General features: G+C 50.9%; 7 protein-coding genes across 7 annotated transcripts; 3 read left to right on the top strand and 4 right to left on the bottom strand.

The window, feature by feature from the left end:
* Positions 1–240: 240 nt before the first annotated feature.
* On the bottom strand, positions 241–1,175 carry LTR84_003688 (uncharacterized protein; the record flags this gene model as incomplete). The annotated part of the gene is made up of 2 exons (XM_064847272.1): positions 241–520; positions 598–1,175. 2 exons carry the CDS (start codon positions 1,173–1,175, stop codon positions 241–243), a joined length of 858 nt encoding a protein of 285 aa, XP_064704993.1.
* A 714-nt stretch (positions 1,176–1,889) lies between these two features.
* LTR84_003689 (uncharacterized protein) lies at positions 1,890–5,033 on the bottom strand (the record flags this gene model as incomplete). Its single annotated transcript, XM_064847273.1, has 2 exons — positions 1,890–4,917; positions 4,987–5,033. 2 exons carry the CDS (start codon positions 5,031–5,033, stop codon positions 1,890–1,892), a joined length of 3,075 nt encoding a protein of 1,024 aa, XP_064704994.1.
* Positions 5,034–7,112: 2,079 nt separating this feature from the next.
* LTR84_003690 (uncharacterized protein) lies at positions 7,113–8,277 on the top strand (the record flags this gene model as incomplete). Its single annotated transcript, XM_064847274.1, has 2 exons — positions 7,113–7,259; positions 7,516–8,277. 2 exons carry the CDS (start codon positions 7,113–7,115, stop codon positions 8,275–8,277), a joined length of 909 nt encoding a protein of 302 aa, XP_064704995.1.
* Positions 8,278–10,635: 2,358 nt separating this feature from the next.
* LTR84_003691 (uncharacterized protein) lies at positions 10,636–12,159 on the top strand (the record flags this gene model as incomplete). The annotated part of the gene is made up of 3 exons (XM_064847275.1): positions 10,636–10,695; positions 10,761–10,976; positions 11,041–12,159. The coding sequence occupies 3 exons, from the start codon at positions 10,636–10,638 to the stop codon at positions 12,157–12,159; spliced, it is 1,395 nt and encodes a 464-aa protein (XP_064704996.1).
* A 709-nt stretch (positions 12,160–12,868) lies between these two features.
* LTR84_003692 (uncharacterized protein) lies at positions 12,869–14,051 on the bottom strand (the record flags this gene model as incomplete). Its single annotated transcript, XM_064847276.1, has 3 exons — positions 12,869–13,296; positions 13,354–13,904; positions 13,960–14,051. 3 exons carry the CDS (start codon positions 14,049–14,051, stop codon positions 12,869–12,871), a joined length of 1,071 nt encoding a protein of 356 aa, XP_064704997.1.
* Positions 14,052–14,737: 686 nt separating this feature from the next.
* Positions 14,738–17,391, top strand: LTR84_003693 (uncharacterized protein; the record flags this gene model as incomplete). The annotated part of the gene is made up of 2 exons (XM_064847277.1): positions 14,738–15,379; positions 15,427–17,391. The coding sequence occupies 2 exons, from the start codon at positions 14,738–14,740 to the stop codon at positions 17,389–17,391; spliced, it is 2,607 nt and encodes an 868-aa protein (XP_064704998.1).
* Positions 17,392–17,989: 598 nt separating this feature from the next.
* Positions 17,990–19,644, bottom strand: LTR84_003694 (uncharacterized protein; the record flags this gene model as incomplete). The annotated part of the gene is made up of 2 exons (XM_064847278.1): positions 17,990–19,410; positions 19,467–19,644. The coding sequence occupies 2 exons, from the start codon at positions 19,642–19,644 to the stop codon at positions 17,990–17,992; spliced, it is 1,599 nt and encodes a 532-aa protein (XP_064704999.1).
* Between the last annotated feature and the right edge of the window lie 180 nt (positions 19,645–19,824).

Genomic DNA, 19,824 nt, shown 5'->3' on the forward strand with positions numbered 1-19,824 from the left:
CGCTACCTATGTGGTTAGCTAGACGCGAATGAAATAGTGACACCAATGCGGGTGGCCAGAGAAGCAATCAAGTCTTCGGAGCAGGATGAATAGTTCTCCAAACTGTTGAATTGAATCAAAACGAGAGGAGAAGAAATTAAATGGAATTCTTTAATTGGTACCCGCAACAAGAACCAAACGAAGCCCACTCCACTATCCCAGCCCACACAGGCTTTCCTTCTCCCTATCCCTCTCTTCCTTCTACCAGATCTTACTCGCCCTCGACCTCGACGCCCCCGGCCCATAAAGCAGGACAAGCAAGATCGCCACACCCGTGAAAATCGAACTGAGCAAAGCCACAAGAATCAAATGTCCAACACTATACGCCGCCTTGATCGGCCGCAGCTGTCCATTCGCGAGCGGCGCATGTGGCCCGACCATTTTCTTGATCGGCTTGACGGCGTCGGTCTTGCCGGTTTCCACGCCGCGCTTCATGCCGGGCAGGCCATCCATGCTCCACGCGTTTTTGAACGCCCAGTATCTATAGAGCACCTCAAATCAGTATTGGTGAGACTCGAAAAAAGTCAAGAGCATGACAGAGAAGAACAGGTCACCCACCGCTCAATGCCATCGGCGCGATTGCCCGCCTCCTCGGCCGCGACGCGCTTCTCAAAGAACTCGTGCAACGTGGTGCGGTAGCCCGTGAAATCATACGTGGGGACGGAAAAGCCACAGCTGGTGCCGACCTGGAAGATATCGACGAGAATGATACTCCTGGTGCCGGCGATGATCTTGATACCCTCACTTTTCACCAGCGCATTGAACGCCTGCGTGCCGTACTCCAAGACCGTGCCCTTGCCATAGATGCGCAGGATGCGCGGCGGGCCCTCGAACGCGTTCAGCATGACGGTGATGCGCCCGTTGCCCGGCTCGTGCAGGTGCGACGTCGTCTCGATCCCCGAGCCCGTCAGGTCCATGTACCAGAACTTGCGGATCACGGCTTTTTCGCTGCTGTCCAGCGTCGGCTCCTTGATGACTCCGAAGAATGGACCGGCGCCGTTACGGTCTGTGATTCCCTTGGGCGACACGTTGATGCAGCCTTCGCCCGAGAGCGGCGCTGAGGCGATGTATAGTAGTTTCTGCGCCAGGATCCAGTCGACTAGCGAGGGCGGGATCGTCTCGAAGAAAGCGCCCATTTTGAGTGAGTGTGAATGGTTTTGGTTTGTTTTGCCTTGGTGGGTGGGATGTTGTGACGGCTTAGTATCTTGCTCTAGCAGTGTTGCTGTAGGATGGATACTCGTTGACTTTGTCGTGAGCGAATGTGTGACTCGCTGTTTCTGGCCAGTCACTGGATGGGTTGTGACCGGTCCAGCCGCTTCTTCCTTTTCGTCGTCCTTGTCTTGTTCTGTTTTGGTCCAGATGATGCTGCTACACCGACCGAGGTCTGCCTTGTTCAATCTCACGATAACGAGCCTGATTACTTCACCTGAAATGATACCACACGTGAGTCATGAATGTCGTTGGTGTTGCAACTTGGAGCCGGAGAAGGCCGATATCGGTTCGCGGCCCTTTTAATATGTGTGAGTCTACGATGGAATGCGGGGAAACCGTTTTCGATAGCCGATAGCATCTGATGCAACTCTGATTTATCCGATCGCTTTGGCTATCTAATCTCGGGTGACAACCTTGTAGACCCTGAATACGATAAAACACGCATACGAGTTCCTAGAACTGCATTCAATAAAATGATGCACGCTCAAGCCCTCCTTTCCCATGTAGGCCAGGGTGAGCCAGCGTGAAAAGAACCCTGAAGCAGAAGTTCTCCGATCCAACCTTCATTAACAACCTCTCTACCACCAATCCATGCAGTGCCAAATATGTACAGTACAGCATAGACCAACAGGTAATCCCTAAACCTTAACACGCTTGGCCATCTCGGCCGCATCCATCAGGGCCTCATCATCCGCCTTCCGCTTACAAAACTCCTCGAAACTATTGCCTTCCTTGATCCAAACATCCTTGACCTCCCACGTCCGCTTATCCCATGCCGCAGCCTTGACAGACCACTCGCGCATGGCGGCCTCGTTATCCTCACGATTCTTGTTAGTCCTGTCAACGTAGGGTTTCTTCTCCTCGTCGGTGAGACCGGACCACATCTTGCCCAATTCGACGCGCACCTGGTCGCGCTCTGACTGGCGTGCTTTCTTGCCAGCTTTGGCGCGCTCGTCCAGAAGTCGTGTCTTGACTTCATCCCAGTGTTCACCGGAGAAGAGGAGGAAGGAATTGATGTTGGCTTTGGGTGGCTTCACCGGTGGTGGGCCGAGGTCGTCGTAGATTCGCACCCACATCGCTGCATCCCAAGCCTCTTTCAGAGTTGTGTCTTTTTCTTTCACAGGCCGCGTGAATGTGCCAGCGGGGACGAGTTCGTCGCCTTTCCGCTTACCGCCTTGCGCGAGGTGGGTTTCCATATTTGTCAGGTCGATTGTTGTACTGGAGCCTTTCTTGCTCCCGGTTGAGGCAGGGACTAGGGTTGGGGGAATCGGGATTTCGCCGACCATGGATTGGAACACTTCATGTGCGGCGCGAAGGCCGGAAAGGTAGGCTCCGTGCACGGTTGCGGGATGTGAGGCGATAGTTGCTTCACCTGCAAAGAATAAGTTTGATATTGGGGCGGCGATCAGATCGTAATCCCCGGGACGCGCTTCGGCGGCGACAAATGAGTAGGTCCCTCGAGCGAAACGGTCCGATCCCCATCGCGTGACAATGGACTCGACGGGCGGAGGTACATTCTGAGGGCCAAACACATTCCGCAGGAGGTGGACACAATCGTTGACGAGGATCTCATCGCTGACCAATTCAGCTTCATGAGCAGCTTCACCTGCCATCAACGCAATCAGAACAGGCAGACCGGTGGTATCAATACAATTCCAGAAGAGGTAGAATTGGCCACGAGTCTCCTTATAATCGCTGTGGTTGAGACTGAAAGCATTGTCCCGTCGAGGGGCTCGTAGTAATCCAAACATATCTCTCTCGATGTCCCAGAAGGGTCTCTCGAAAACAAGAACGACTTTATTGAGTAACCCAAATCCCATTCGGCGAATGGCATCACGCTTCCATTGTGGCAAAGGAGGATCGAATTGAATTGATTGGTCTTTCAGGACTCCCAGAGGGGCACTGAAGACGACTTTGTCTGCTTCGATGGATTGACCATCTTCACAAGTGACTGTTGCTTTGCCTTGAGAGCCAGCTGCACTGTACTTGATGCTCTTGACAGGTTTGTTGGTGCGCACATCCAACGGATCAGGGTATCGCCATAACGCCCGGGGAACCTGCTGGTAACCACCAACCACTTGCGCGTGTTCTCCCTCAAACTCGTTGCCGATATCTTGATCCCATCCTCGTAAACTCAACTTGTCAACATTGGCAGCATTTGCATATTCGAGATTTGCAAAGTGCCAGTTGAGGAGGCGTAAAGCGTAAGGTTTCAGATCGAGGAATTTCTGATATTGGTCAATACCAGTATTCATCAGGGTGCCGAGTGATTGGTTGGGTTCTCGAGCAAGATCATCCAACTCCAAGGTTTCATGCATTTCGGTGGTCTTTTTCAGAAGGAAGCCAAACTCTTTGGCGGCTTGAGCCGCTGGTAATTGTATTTTGGTTTCGGTACTCACATCCATTTCTTCAGAAGGTTGATCAGACTTGGCCGCTCGATGACCAGCCCCTCTTCGCCTTGACTTCTTGGCGGGGAGCAGTTGGTCAATGGTACCCAGGGCTTTTGCCTCTTCAAATTGTTTGATTGTGATGGAGTCCTCAATCGCAGGTTCACGCCCATTATCCATGACATCTTTATCTCCCTCCGCAGTCTTTTTCACGGTATTCTTGAGACGGTAATTACCCGTCCGGTCAAGCACATCATTGTACAGTCTTTCGACCATGGCGTCATTAACGCCGTTGACAGGGGTGCCGTCGATATCGTAGAGAGTAGAGAGGTCTCGCAGTAGGTGATAGTCTAGGGCCAATTGACCACGTACAATCTCATTGAGAGGATTGCCGCGTTCAAATCCCACAATGATGTGGGCACCCATCTCGGCGGTCGGTCTTTGATTTGGAGAGAGTTTGGTGGAACGCATGCTGTTGAGTGGATGGGAATAAATGCGGCCACCGATTCGATGTCGACCTTCCAACACGATGATCTTGGGAGCTGTGCGATCAGGATAGTGGTGAAACAAATTAGTGAGCTGTCTGGCAGTACTTAATCCAGCCATACCACCTCCAATGACAACGATTGTTTCTTGGGCAGGGTCCTTCTTACGGCCCCGACCAGATTTGGTGGTCAAAGGAGGTGCGACACAACCGAAGTTAATGTAGCCTCGACGTAGCAGCCATTCATATGCAAAACATGCGAGACGGGTCCATCTTTCGTCTCTTGCACATCCGATGGCCTCTTCAAGGTTGACGGATACACTGGGATTTCGAGTCCATAATCTGAGTATGCCATTTCGAATGTTCAAATAAACAGTGACATGGGAGATGCATAGATGATCTTGTAGCAACCTGTGTTCATCTTCATGCAAGGCATAGGGGTTGAGTCTTGAATTCTCTGCCGCCGAGACACATTGGCTCGCATATTCGGAGGGTGACAATCTTGGGGGAATGGAAGACTTTGGTCGACAAGTTGTTGGAGCTCGTTGGAACATGTAGGTTTTAGCCATGGATGGAGATTCAGGCTGGGTGTTGAATTTCAAGGTGATTTTTGGCTTTTGATCAGCAACCGACGAGGCCACGGACATGGAAGTGATGGAGCTATTGGGTGAGTCGCGATTCTCACTTTCGAGTTGCAAATGTCTCAGAGTGGAGCTGGGACCCTGAGATGATTCACCATCGTCGTCGTCTTCCATTTTGATAATGGAATGATGAGAAAAGTCGGACATGTTTTGCCTGGGAAGGCTTTATATCAGTATTTGATATGGGGATGTTCAAGCTTGGCCTCGAGAAATCTTGTCATACCTTGCGAAACCCGAAGATGATGACTCGGCCATTTCCATATCGGACATTGCTGAAGATATGGTTGGGATGGTGGATGAAGCGACCATTGCAGCGGCCATCCCGACAGCTATGTGGCAAAAAAGAGTGGCTTTTTGATATTGGGCAGTGGTTGATCAGGATATTGGGAAACCGCTTAGGAAACCATGAGAATGATTGAAAGAGGTCTCGCAATGAGTTTGAGTATCCTGTGTATGGTTAGAATCGAGACTTGTTGTTTTGCGAGGGAAAGGTACAGGTGATGTCGGGGGGACAATACCGAAAGTGCGTAGTTGTAGTGGTAGGAGGGTACTCCACTACTGATAGTGCACCCCCAAATATGATATTGAATTTCCAACTATTCAACCGTACAGGCAGAAGGTATCCTCCGTGATATTGGATAAAGGAGTGGATGGAGCGAATGAACCATTGTCACACCACTGGACCGGTGGTGGTGGTGGTGGTCGGGATGGGATGTCGTTGGTGGTGAGGAGGAAGAGGAAGACGAGAGGTTGACTCTTCCCTCACCCAGCCGCTAAAAATGGGGGCATCTGGGCACGGTTTCTGTATCTCGCACCTTTCGTTTCAACGACAACCCATCGTCATCATCATCATTATATACACATCCACGTTATTTGATTCCTCTTCTTTATATCTGGACAATCTAGCTACTACTCACCAGCTACTAGATCATTGCCCCGGTGTCGTCGGCCGAGTTTGATATCGAATATCGTGCCTGCAACCCCCTCCCATCTACCATCTCGGTAGTGCCTCCTGCACTAGCTCTGATATCTTCAACCCACTATCACATAGATGGAGTGATATCGAAAAGAAAACAGCAGAATACCTGAGGACACCTTCCAATAATATATCACAACATTATTGTCCTTCTCAACAACGTTGTTGATCAGCTTTTGACGACATGCAAAAATTTTCACCCTAGGTGCAGACTCAGCCTTGGAGCTCCGCCTGCGACTTCATCTTACAGACACCCTCCATACCTCAACCCTATTCAGCTACTGCCACGAACCCGATAAGATATTTGTCCTCCTCGTATAGTTTTACTATTCAACTTCCAAATTGATGATCTTTGGGTTTCCTAGAAGGTATTTTGATTTATGGTGTCGTCGCTGTCTTAAATGCCCAGACTCGAGTCCAAGCAATAACGATACTATCAAAGTTAAGTGTCACCAACATCTTTTTGATGTCCTTCCTTCTATACGCATGGAGAAACATATCACAGGACCACGGTCCCTGCTTGAAATGATGACTTTATCTCTGCTCGTCTTGCTAATAAACAGGCATATATACCTTCCACCACTTCCTGACACGATGAGCATTAGACAGCCATTCCCTACCTGCAATCCTTTCATTTGGATGCTTGAGACTTGATATTCCAACACAGACTTTCACTATAGATCAATAATATGCAACACACCTCAAAGTGGTGCTGGCGAAGAGATTAGTTCAAGTAGGGTTCGAAAATTCTACAAAGACTTACCTCACTCACTGGCCATGAGCTTGATGCGAAACAAGAAGAAATCCTTGAGCTTAACAATACCTCTGAAAATGGAAAAAGGGGCATCCATGACAGTGAATGGCGTGATTAATATGTCAGCATCTGGGTTGTTGGTATATGCTCTATATCTTTTCAATTATAATACATTTGGACGTTTACCAACTTTGCCTCTACCTAATTAGTCCGAGGCATATTCCTAAGTGATTTACACCTTCAGAGAAGAATATTTCATTGTCTCATGGCATCGCTGAGAGCTCTTATGAACTCATATAGATATGTTTGTCGCAGGTATTAGTTGTCAACGGGGCAGGTGGGGGATCTGTGACCAAATGGCACTCAATTCCTCCCCAACTTCAAAGAACAAGCAGCATCTTCGTACAGTTCTCCTCTCTGGTGAACCTGAGGACCAAGTCCAGAAATGCTTGAATTGCAAAGACTGAAGACTCCTTCATCAATGGCAATCAAGGGTTAAATAATGATTCTTTCAAAATTACCCCACCGACTAATATTCACTCGAGACATCCGCTTCCACTACTCGTATCCTCTCCATTTCTCCCATCAATTGCCCGTTTACTACACATCCACTAGAAAGATGGCGACGGTCAAAGATACCATCCCACATATAATCAGAACAGCAGAGGACCCTCGCCAGAAAGGTGTGTGGTCTGCGAGGCTGAGTAAGATAGAACAAGTCAACCCAAAAATCCGGTTGTTGAGACTCAGTCTACCAAGAGATGGGGTATGTGCTTCACGAGCCCTATTTTGCGCCTTTTGTTCTTTACTCCAGGATCTTATCTTCGGCCTGTTTCCTCCAATCCCTCACGCTGGAACTCTCCTAAAAGACAGATACGTGGCAAGATATCGTTGAATGATTGCCCAAGACCTTACCCATAGCCCGGTCCAATTCCAATTCCATGAAACACCCAGCTTAAGCAAGACTACCTGTTGAATTGCTCTGTACTGGTACTGGGTTTCAATTGACACAAATCTAGTAGCCACCACTACGACATCTCCCAGGTCAATATGTCGACCTCTACGTCCCCAACATCGACGTGGTGGGTGGCTTCACCATAACATCACCACCCCAAGCCTCCTCCCAAGCCCAACAAGATCCACACATCGAACTGGCAATCCAGATCTCGCCGGACAATCCACCGGCCGCATTCCTCTGGCGCCCGGAGTCGGAGATCCTGAATTCCACCCTCTCGTTCAGAATCGGCGGCAATTTCGTCTATCCGCCCATGACTCTGAAACGCACCGAATGCGAATCCATTGATCGCGTGGTCTTCATCGCCGGCGGCGTGGGCATCAACCCGATCATGAGCATGATATCCACACTGAACGAGGCGGGCACAACCCGAGTCCTGGGCGGCATGCCCAAGCACGTGCGCGTTCTCTACACGTCGAGAAGAGAAAGGAACCCCGACGGCCAGGCGGCGGAAATCCTCTTCGAGAACCGGCTGAAGAGTATCGCGGAAAACTGGAACACCCATCAGCAGCAAGTGGATTATCAATACGCGTTCTTCGAGACGAGTGAGCCGTCAAGTGTTGGTGCCCCGAAGCCTGGCAACATGGCAGTCCATTCACGAAGGATCTCACAGAATGACCTGTTGGAGGCACTGGGTTCGGAGGACGGTCGGGCCAATACTGTCGTCTATGTCTGTGGCCTTCCCACCATGACGGACCAATATGTCGAGCTGCTGAAAAATGCCCCGGGCATGGATGAGAAGAGAGTCCTGTGTGAGAAATGGTGGTAGCTTCGAACCGCGGGAACAGAGAGAAATACAAACACCACACGTATCGCGAAGCAAAAACAGTAATACATATATTCTATACACTTATCTTCTTCGTTGCACTGACTGATGGACTCTTTTTTACCTTCTCTTTCTCGATCACATCCCACGTGCAGAAGGATTACATGTCCACCACGACCTTCCCACCATCAACAATAATCTGCTCGTCAAAGCGACTCGCCGTGTCTCCCCACTCGAGGCGCTTCCACGTCGAGATCCTCGCCTCATTCATGTCGAAATCAAAGAATCGGATGCGACGGTGATAGCCATAGTAGCCACCATAGCCACCGAACCCGGCGCCACCACCATAGCACATCCACAGCGCGGGCGTCTTGCCGTCCTTGCCCGTCGCTGGGAGACAGTAATCGTTGACATGGTCGTGGCCGCAAGACACCATCACCACGCCCTCGTCGACCAAGGCGTCTTTGAAGTTCGTGTTGTATGTCGGTGCCGTGGGCGGCTCGGTCCAGTTGCCCACCCACGTCAGGGAGTTCGGGTTGCGGTATTCCGGCAAGGGGATGTGGATGAACGCCAGATCCATGTGTATGTGCGTGTATTCGTGGTGCTTGCGTTTCAGTGATTGTGATGTCGATTTGAACCACTCGATCTGGCTCGTCTTCAGCCAGTCGTACCCGTGGTATTTCTTCTCTTCCGGCGAGTAGCTGTGCGTGTCGAGCATATATAGCGTGAGTGCGGAGTGGGTGGTAGAGCCCCGGCCCAGAATCTCGACCACGTAGTTCCCTACCCCTTCGACGTCTTCGGGGCCTGCAGTCGACATGGAGAAAGGAAGCCCGTCCATAATCGCCATGGATTCCGCGCGGTTGAGGTTCCCTTCGTCGTCGTGGTTTCCGAAGATGCCCGCGTACGGGATCTTGTGCCGCGCAAAGAGTTCCGAGTACTTGTAGATGGCGCTTTGGGCGTCTGGAGCAGTGTCGCCATTGACCTGGTCGCCTGACAGGACGATGAAGTCCGGCTTCTCGTCCTCGAGGAGGCGCTCGACGAACTCGAGCGTGCGCGGATCCGCCTCGCATGGCTGGCCCTCAGGTAAAGCGTGTCTACATTTCCCGAAGCCCGTCGCCAGGTGTAGATCTGCGGCTTGCATGATCTTGAATTTTCCATCTTTGTGGATACGCGGGATGGGTTTGTCGACTTTGATGGCGGGCCCTTTGCGAATAGTCAGGCGCGGTTCTGGGGTGTTGCCTCCACTGGAGTCGATGAAGAGAGAAATATCCTGAACGCGCCAGTTGGAGCGAGGGTCAGCGGCATCGGCGCCGAAAAGAACATCGACGCCAGTGACGACCTTGGCGGGATCGTTGATGTGTCGTTTCGAGGATTTCTTGATCCATATTCCCGCGGGCCGTGATTCCCACCGGACCTCTTTGGAGGTGGCGTCGGCGGACGATGGTTGGATGCGGCCGACGCGGACGTCGAAGACAAGTTCTTCATGCGGGAGGAGTTCGTCTTCTTTTTTTCGCTGGACGTGCAGATAGGCTTTTGAGACGTAGCCTTTACCCAGGTAAAGGTCTTTGTCTATGCGATGCCAGTATTCGCCGTCGAGGCTACACCGACTGAAAGGATTTATGGAGGAACATGTCACGACGGTCAAATCGGTGACGACGAAACCAGGATGGTGGGCTGGCAGGTGGTTGTGGATTGATGTGGGCAATACTCGATATCGGTTGTCCAGGAAGAGAAGGATGGTGAGAACTATGATGGTGATAGTGCCGAGCTGGAAGCCGGTTCTTACCTGGAGGACGCTGTGTGAGTCTGTAGTTCGAGAAATAGGAATAGATGAACAACTCACTATTCGCCGAGTCATGCTGGCATTGGGGGAGTCTCCTCAAGAGCACTCGCTCCAGCGGGCTCTTTCTGGATGAGATCTCTCTTCGACAAGATGATGAATGGTAGGGATGCTAGGAACTCATGTTGACTGGGTATCGTATAGCAACCTAACGCCTGGGGGAATGCGCTGTGGGGAGGTGGTTGAGGGTGAGAGGGGGATGATGATCTACGCAGGGACCTGACTTCTTTCTTTCAAGTTGAAGCCGCAGCCTGCAGTCCCAACTTGAATGATCGACAGGATATTCCCAATGAGGCTTAATGCATTTCTTCCAGAATCTGGGGTTCGGCGCCAAGAAACTGTTAGTAGCCGGCTGGGAAAACGAATCTCGGATGCTGGAGATTCCTTCTCGCTGGCATGATCTGGTGTAACTGCAGGAGAGAGATTGAAGACGGCACGGAGTTGGCTGTGGTCTTCTATGTCGAAGGTGGTGTTTGGATCACTCCAAAGAGTGTTCAACCTCTCGAGATGTCCTCAATCGTATGACACTCGTTTCCTCTCCAGCAGACTGCTCTCGACCCAAGATCTCAGTCGTTTTCAAGGTAAGTGCAGTTACTCTCTCACGTACGGTCTTATATCCGTTTTGGCTGACACTTCTTGCACAGAGGGTGACAGAGTCATTGTCGATGGCACCAAGCTATCAAAACCATTAATCAAAAATGGCAAGACTCCGGTCCGTGGCGGTGATATACCACACAACGATATCATAGGCCGGGAAGCCTCCAAGCCCTTCTTTGCGTCTTCAAGCAAAGACAAACTGTTCCGTATAAGCCGGCCAACCATCACTCAGTATATCTCCCAGACTCCGAGACTGGTCACTCCTGTAAGCCAAGCATCCTTACTTTCCACGTCTCTTGGCTACGTCTCACTGACCTATATACCCCTAGATCTATTCAGAATACGCAGAGACCATCGTCTCCCTCCTCGACATCCACACCACACCGTTCCGCTCCGAAGACGACGCAAATGAGACATTCACAACCCCACCCCTCGAAATCCTCGATTCTGGAACTGGCCATGGCTCCTTAAGCCTACACCTCGCCCGAGCCATCACAACGGCCAATCCACCCCCATTAGACCTCCCAGTCATCAAACCTGCACCCTCTAAACACCGCACCCAGTCCACCCTGGAGACCACCGAGCCCAACCCCGAAACCCCCGACGACCCAAACCGCGCCTGGACAGAATGGAAGCGCACACGCCGCGCAGTAATTCACAGTGTCGAAGCGATCAGGAAGACGAGCCGACACGCCGAAACCGTGGTTCGTGGCTATCGGCAAGGCCAATACTGGCCACACATTGACTTCCACCAGTCAGACCTGAGCGCATGGCTGTCGACGCAAACGGCGCAGAGGGACCATGCCCCGTTCCTGAGCTACGTTTTCCTCGACCTACCCGACGTGCAGGAGCGGCTGAAGGAGTGTTTTCCCGCGATGCACGACGGCGCGAAAGTGGTGATTTTCGTGCCCTCCATCACGCAGGTCAGCGAGTGTGTGAAAATGATCAAGAAGGACCGCGACCTGAGGCTGAATGTCGACACGGTGGTCGAGTTGGGCGAAGGAATCAGTAATGGACGCATCTGGACCGTCAGGGCTGTGACACCAAGGACAATCGCCAGGGATGCTGCTGCTGCTGCCTCGCTAGCAACTACCGAACAGCCAGATCCCACAGAGATGTCCGAGGCCAGTGCAGAACAGGAGCAAACCGACATCGAGATCATGCCTGACGAGGAGGGTATCACCACCACAAACACGACAGATGTCATTGATGACACTTTAGACCCGGAGTCCTCCTCTTCCTTATCAGATTCACCAACACCCTCCACTCCATCTCAACACCGAGCCCCACCAGAAACAGTGATGATCTGCCGCCCACAGATCGGCGAGAAGATCGTGGGCGGCGGCTTCGTCGCTGTCTTCAGCAAGATGAGCCCGGAGCAGTGGGAGCTGCAGTACCGGTGGAGAGCGACACGGACGGGCGTGCAGAAGAAGATGCTCCGCGCGTGATAAGATAAGTGTTGTTGTATGAGTGGCTTACGGGTTGGTTCGTCTTTTCAAAGACTACTTGCTGGTGGATCACGACTTGTATGAAAAGGAGCGCTGTGCCTGTGGTTGATCATGGCCAGTGATGGTTTTCTTCTCATTGTATGCTATATAGATGGATGGTTGAAATGCTCCACAAATAGAATAGACTTGTACAGTAGAATGGCAAAGGCAATCGTGTATGTCATCATCGCAGTGTGCGTCGTACAATTCGCTCTCGGTCTTCTCACTAGCGCCCAGTGCAGGACAGAATTCGTGGATCACGCACGGTGTTTCCTAGCCTGTCGCCCGGCGTGCTCAACGATCACAGGGTAGAGTATTGACTGAAAGATGCAGTTGGGTGATCCACGAATTTTGTACAATCACCAAAGCTGGAGGGCATGTTGCTAACTGCCACCGGCAATAGAACATGATACCAGACCAACATACATTGACCGAAGAAACTCCATGCAACCGAGCAAATGCTGGAACCATTGTTCTGCTCGCCTCCTTTTCCAAAACCTTGCCTCCGCCTCCAGTTAGCCCCGGAACCCCGTATTCTATGTCCAGTGTCTCCCCAGATGCAGAGATTGATAGCTATGAACTGGCCTTGGTCTCATGATTGGTCACGCCATGAAAGCCTCATCTCCATTTGACCGAGATATCTCTTCTTGCCTAATGAGGGCCCGAGCCTTTATTTGGTCGAGACGGGAACAGCGGATTTGGCCTTTTCGAGAATGTTCTCCGCGACGGGCATCACACGATTCTTCAAATCGCTCGTCACTGGTGCAGCCGAGGCCTTGAGCTTTTCGCTCACCTCCCTCAATCTTCTTGCCTTTGTTGCTCGGATATAGGCAAAGAGCAGCACAAACAAAACCTCCACTCTCTCCTTGGTCATCATGAGTAGACCTTGCACCAATAGGCCCTTGAGAAGTTGAGGGCCAATGCCCTTGAATAGTGCAAGGGGGCCTTCATGTTCGATAATGTAAGCCATGACTTCTACGAAGCTTTTGAACGGCTTGCCTTCTCGGGCTGGTGGAGGTCGTGACTGGAGACCAACCTTTGCCACGATCAATGGCTGTGTAGTCAAGGTTGCTATCGATTTGGAAAGCGCTCCAAGAACTAAATCATTGTTAGTCGATAGCTCATGGCCAAGCTTGAATTTTCTGGACGACTTACAAAAGGCTTCCGAAGGATGTAGCCTCACACGATCTGGGAAAATAACGTCCTTTAGACGCTGGTATGCGCCATATGTTATGGCGGGGTTGACACACAACACAAGAGAGGCCTTGAGACCTCTCCATAGACCGGTCCAGCCATCTTCGCTCTGGACCACCTCCTTACCAGTCTCCAGAAGACCCTTTTTATGGCCTCTGGGTTGTGTCTGTTGCCGCGTAGTAATGACAGCAACTGGAATGGTGAATATTTGTGCAACAGCACCTGCCGCGGCACCGAGTAATAATTCCACAGCAGTTCCAGGATGCTGTCCAGGAACTTTCTGATACTTGGTATATAAGTGCCGAACCACGCTATACCAGTAAAAGTATGCGAAATTTGTAGAGGCCACTCCGATTAGAGCCCCATTGATTCCAGAGTATAGACCACTTATGCCATCATGCTCGATGATTTTCTTGATGGCGTCGAGGGTAGAGTCGTAGTGATGGTTCTCGGCGGTATGGACGACCTGTTGGTCCTTTTTCTTGATTTGTACCTGTAATCTAGTTTTTACACTGCAAGTTGATTAGCAGGAAAGTTATCAATTGAGGTATCTCGAGGTGGACTTACATGTCGAGTGGGTATACTAGAGCATTTGCAAGTACTGCACCCGTGGCACCCGCGACGGCACTCTCCCACGGTGCCAACTCATTTGAAGCCATTTGCGGCTATTGATTGTGTATTGGTGAGGATATCTACTGCTTTCCCCTCTTTTATTCAAGTGTATGCACTTGTGACAGTTGTGACGTAGGAGACCCAAGGTGGAGGAATTGAGCTTCGGAGGTTATAATGAAGCAAGCCGAGGAACCAAATGACTGAGCGTAAAGATACTTGCTGAGCTGTCTGACGGTGAGGGCAAGGTGGTGAGGAAAAGACAGGCAATGGTGGGAGAGAGCGAGGTGGAAGGTTGAAGGGGATAGATACAATTAAATCAAGCGTGAAAAGGTGTGCATGAAATGAGCATCGACGAGACCAGGATTAAAATCAGATCCTCATCTGCCCGAGAGATACGGAGAGTAGGAATGGGAAGGGTTCAAGTTCGGTCATGGTCGACGCCGCAGCTTCCCTCTTTCTCTACCATGTTTCTCTCCACAGCCGAGGCAATCGCAACTCCCGGATTTCGACATGCCCTGCCACTTTGCTTCATTTCCGGGCCTCTTCCGATTCTAGGCCGCATTATGTAATCTGGGGCCACGACTGCTTCGGCTAAGCGTTCAAGCGTGAAGCGTCAATCGCTGGTTCCATCGTGGCTGGATACTCCGCCGGAATACGATCACGAGTCCCGGGCTACCAGAGCGTAGACACTTGTCACGTCCTCCGTTCGTCTCGTACACTCACAGTCGCTCATATGGAGACACGAAGACTTGCCCTTGAGGAACAAGCTAGGTCCATCGAGAAGACTATAAACACCAAATCTACCAATAAGGCTGCTCTTGAGGCTACCATCAGAAGTGCCGAACTGTACTTTCAAGCCTTGAGTTTGACCGACAAGCCATCAGATCGCAAGAGGATTGATACGAGATGCAAAGAACTACTTGCAAAGGCTGAAAATCTCAAAAGTGCACAAGATGCTTCTCCTAGACCTACCAGCAAGTCATCAGTCCTCAAGGTACCATCTTCTACCCGAAAACTCACGACGCGAGAAAACATTATCATCCTCGAGGGGTCAAAGTTGAACGGTTTCGTCTTCAAGCCATGGCTTGATGTTCCTGCTCTCGACGAGTTCAGATTGAACGAAGCTGAGCTTCCTTTCACAGACGTCGCCCCTCTGCCTCTATCACCAGGGCAATTGGAGTCCTTTGATGGTTGGAAACGACCACAAGATGCTTTGGCTTCAATCAGACCTAGTCCGGTAGGAAATACATTTCCTGCTGAAGCAGTGATGCATATTCCAGAGGAAATGGATCTCGTTCAGGACATGACTTCTGATTGTTCTGTTGTTGCAAGCCTGTGCGCGGGCACCTCTCGGGTTGAACGGGGCCATCCCAAGGTAAAGGAGCGTTGTCCTTCCATCTAGTCCTATTAACTCATTTCTAGATCCTACGGTCCATTGTGTACCCTTATGACTATGCAAACGATCGAATTTCTCTTTCACCAAATGGAAAGTATATTCTAAAGCTATACTTTAATGGCTGTTGGAGAAGAGTTGATATAGATGATTACCTGCCCACGTCAAAGACCGCTCGAGTGCTTCATGTCATTGATCGTCGACACCCAGGTTTGCTATGGCCAGCGTTGGTGGAAAAGGCATACCTCAAAGTCCGTGGGGGCTATGACTTCCCTGGGAGCAACTCTGGCACAGATTTGGCAGTCCTAACTGGGTGGATTGCGCAGCAAGTATTCCTCCACGATGAGGATGTTGAACCAGATCAACTATGGAATGAAATCGTTACTCATTTTGGGGATGGCAATATACTCCTCACCATCGGTACCGGAAAGCTTCCTCGTCGTGAACAGAGACATCTCGGTTTAGCTGCTGAACATGATTATGCAATCCTCGAGATAGCTACAAGCAACGGTGCACGGGAGATGCTTGTGAAGAACCCATGGGCGGATGGTGATGTCTGGAAAGGTGCGACTCGACGTAAGCCAAACCACATGGACGAACCCTCGACAGACACCGCCTCAAGTGATGAGACTATGATGCCGGGGACTTTCTGGATGGACTTCAATAATGTTTTCCAATACTTTGAAAATATGTATATTAGTTGGAACCCAGGGTTATTCTCCCATCGGCAAGATCTCCACTTCTCCTGGCATCAAACCGAGCCAAAGTCAATGGAGAATATATTTGTCGACAATCCCCAATTTGCTGTTTCATCAACAACAGCAGACGAGGTTTGGGTCCTTTTGACCCGTCATTTCAGGACTGGTGACTATACACAGGCATCGACCGGAAAGAATGGTTACATCAGCCTTTATCTTTATGAACGAAATGGACACAAAGTCATCTCCAGCACTGGTGCAAAACGCCGAGGTCCCTTTGTTGACTCACCAAATACGCTCCTTAGGTTCAAAAATTCCGCAAATATGCCTTACACGGTCGTTGCGGTTGCTCAGGATCTCCCTCCTGGAAAGATGAACTTTACTCTGTCCGTATTCTCGAAATCTCAAGTCACACTCGCGGAAGCCCAACTCCAATACCCTCAAAAGTTTACCATCAGCTCTGCTTGGACTAGGTCGACGGCTGGAGGAAATTCGGACTCACCCAATTACCTATCCAACCCGCAATTCCGCCTGACATTGACAAGGCTACAAAAGATCGCACTCGTACTTCGTGTACCTGACAGTACACAAAAGCAGATGGATGGGCCACCCTCTGAGATCCACGTCAAAATTCTAGTTGCGTTCACGGAAAGTTCTCGGGTCACTCGCTTGAGGCTACGGGACGTTCAAGCACATTCAGGGGACTATCGGCGTGGCAGTGCCATAGTTGAGACCGAATTAGACCGTGGGAGTTACAGTATCATCTGCTCAACTTTTGACCAAAACCAGCATGCAAACTTCACGCTGGACCTGTATTCATTCGAAACCACGGCCTCACCCCTGCTACCTCTGCCTGCCGATGGAAGTGGGAGACTTAGCATCCGAAGCTCACCCGCCGTGTTCACTAAAGACACCGACCGAGTCCTTGCACCACTGACCATCGGAAGAATGACTCGCATCACGTTCGTCGCGCGTCACGATGGACCTCTAATCCCCCAGTCCTCGTCTCTTTTCAAAATGACACTAGAACAAGGTCAGGGCCCTTACAAGCAAATACTCGCCAGCAGCGAATTTGATAGTGAAGAATTCAGTAGTGTTGCCTCTGGGTTGCGTGTGGGAGATCTCGATCTTCAACCTTCGATGGGCGCTCATGGCACAGGTGGACTGTGGTTGGTTCTGGAGCGCTTACCGCAGGGTCAGGGTGCTGAGGAGGCTTCAAGAGATGATATTCTGAAGGTAGAGATGTTTACCGACGAGAGAGTAGAGCTGGGTGCTTGGGGACGTGGTGAAGGTTGAATCCCTCTGGAAAATATGGGGGTTACGGTGTTGCATCTCAACATCCGTGACTGATGATAGGGTCAGGCCATAAAACAGAAGCTATGTACGAACCTTAAATAGGACGTACCTCTTTCTTTGTGCACCAAATCCTGGAAAGGAAACTCCCAAATAGTGCACAAAAAGTCCGAGAACAGCGAGGTCAAGGATTTGAACATAAGCTTCCTCCAGCCTCGATCCAACTACACCACGGCTACCTAAAAAGGGAAAACAAAAACATTGTCTGACCAGCAGTCAGGTTGTGTTTTTAATCTCAAGTTTCCTTTTTGCGAAATATGTACTTCAGAATTTCGGGTTGGTTTTGATGGAGGGTCGGCGGGCGCTGGTGTCAAGCTAGGTATATGGTACAGTCGTGCGCGTGGATCTCGAAAGTACAGCGAGGCTAAAATAGATGTTGACCACCAGCGATTTCTGGAAAGGAAAGCCTGTAAGAAAATCAAGAATATCTAGACCACAACGAAGTCCATTGGAGACATGTGTGTCTCTTCCCTAGTGCAATATTTAGGAATACAAGCTATGAAGCAAGTGCCTCGACCACCCATCTTCAAGTGGACTCAATTTAGTTCGCCTGCTTCATGATCAACCCCTTCAGGCCCGGCACCCATCCAGCGTCAATAGCACGCATTCCCAGCCCTCTCGCGCGACTGAGCACACCTCCGAGCAGACCCGTGCCCTCTGCATTCCCACCAAGCTGATACAGCGAATTCAGCAGATCCACACCACCAGAAAGTAGTAGGCCCTTCCCGAAGCGATCTGCCGAGTAGCGTTCCAGCGCCATCATATCCCCGATATCCATGCCGTGCTCGACGGCATACGCAATCGTCTCGGTGAGGGACTTCACGTCCGCGAGACCTAGGTTCAGGCCCTGGCCAGCTAACGGGTGCATCGTGTGCGCCGCGTCGCCAAGCAATGCGACACGCGGGGAGACGAGGGCTGTGGCGTGCCGGAAACGGAGGGGGAAGGAGGCCAGGGTGTTCTCCTGGATGCCAGTTATGATTGGTGGGGACCTGGATAACGTTGATGGGAGGGATGTGTGTTGAAGGCGCCAATGCAGTTCTGAGGCGTGGGTTTCTGGCTTGGAGGCGTCGAGGGTCAGTAGGTATTGCAGGTCGGTCTGCGAGAGGCGGAGCGCTGCATTGATCATGGCGGTTTGCGCTGCTGGAGGGAGTGATTTGATGTAAGCTGCGTTTTGTGGAGTTGTGGACCAGACAAGTGAGGCTTTGTTGTTGGGAAGTGGGAGGATGGCGATCGGGCCGCCTAGTTGTGGTAGGAAGCGTTGGTATGCTGTTGCGCGGTTGGAAGGAGCTTCATCATCGAAGATATTGTCGTAAGATTGGGCTTCTGGCTCGGTGGTTTGTACTTTCAATGTTGCTACCACGCCATGACGGTTGTAGTCCCATCCCTTGGAGTTGATGCCGGCGAATGTTCGGACTGGGCTGTTGAACCCATCCGCTCCGATCAGAAGTCGCGCTGCGATGCTGGTCTTGGTTGTGGTGTTCATAGTTGCGTTCGCGCCCCCTTTGGAGTCAAGCTCTAGGACAGGCCATGTCGATAAATTAATTCCTTCCGGATCGTCCTTTCCATGTTGAATTGACGAGACACTGGTACTTGACAGGAGTGAAGTCTCTGCGTCAAGCTGTGCAAGACGCTCAAGCAGGCCTCGAGTCAAGTTTGCGTTCTCTGTCATGGTCGCAACCGTCTGTGGTGGTGCATTATATCTCTGTGATTCGCTGCGCCAGTCGAATTGTATAGTCGCATCATTCCCAGCATCCCACACCTGCATTTCGTCATACGCATGGACCCGTGATTGATCGACATGGTCCCAGACGCCTGTATTTTTCAGAAACGCCACGGAAGTGGGTGTCAGACTGCTGGCACGATTCGAGAATTGATCTTTTGATAAGCTCCACTGGCGGGTCTTAGTTAGATCTTGAGTTTCTATCAATGCTGTTTTCAAATGTGCCGTAACGGGTGAAGCCTCTGGAATCAGATTAGAAATCCCCAACCCAATATTTCACGTTTTTCATTTGACTCACTCAACGCTGCAAGAAGCGCAAGTCCGGCTGGACCACCACCGACCGTGACAACATCGTAGATCTCCGGGGAATCCAAAGCTGTGGACGCAAACCGTCTCCCTTTTGCAGCTAGGTTTAAAGCTAGACGGCATCGACCACAGACGAAGCGGGCATTGGCTGTCTGCATTCCCAGCGCCATCGAAGTGCCTCCAGCAAGATGATTTACTAGACGTGTTGGTAACTCCTGATGGTGGATTGCTCGAATATCAAAAGGAGAATGTTGAGGTGCAACAGGTGATCGAGAATCAGCAAGTCTGATACCTGAGGACTAATGCAAACTAGCGCCGCCTCTCGGGAAAGTTGCTTATTTAGACCAGAT

The sequence above is a fragment of the Exophiala bonariae genome (genome assembly GCF_035927105.1).
Source record: "Exophiala bonariae strain CCFEE 5792 chromosome Unknown scaffold_17, whole genome shotgun sequence".
Taxonomy (NCBI): Eukaryota; Fungi; Ascomycota; class Eurotiomycetes; order Chaetothyriales; family Herpotrichiellaceae; genus Exophiala; species Exophiala bonariae.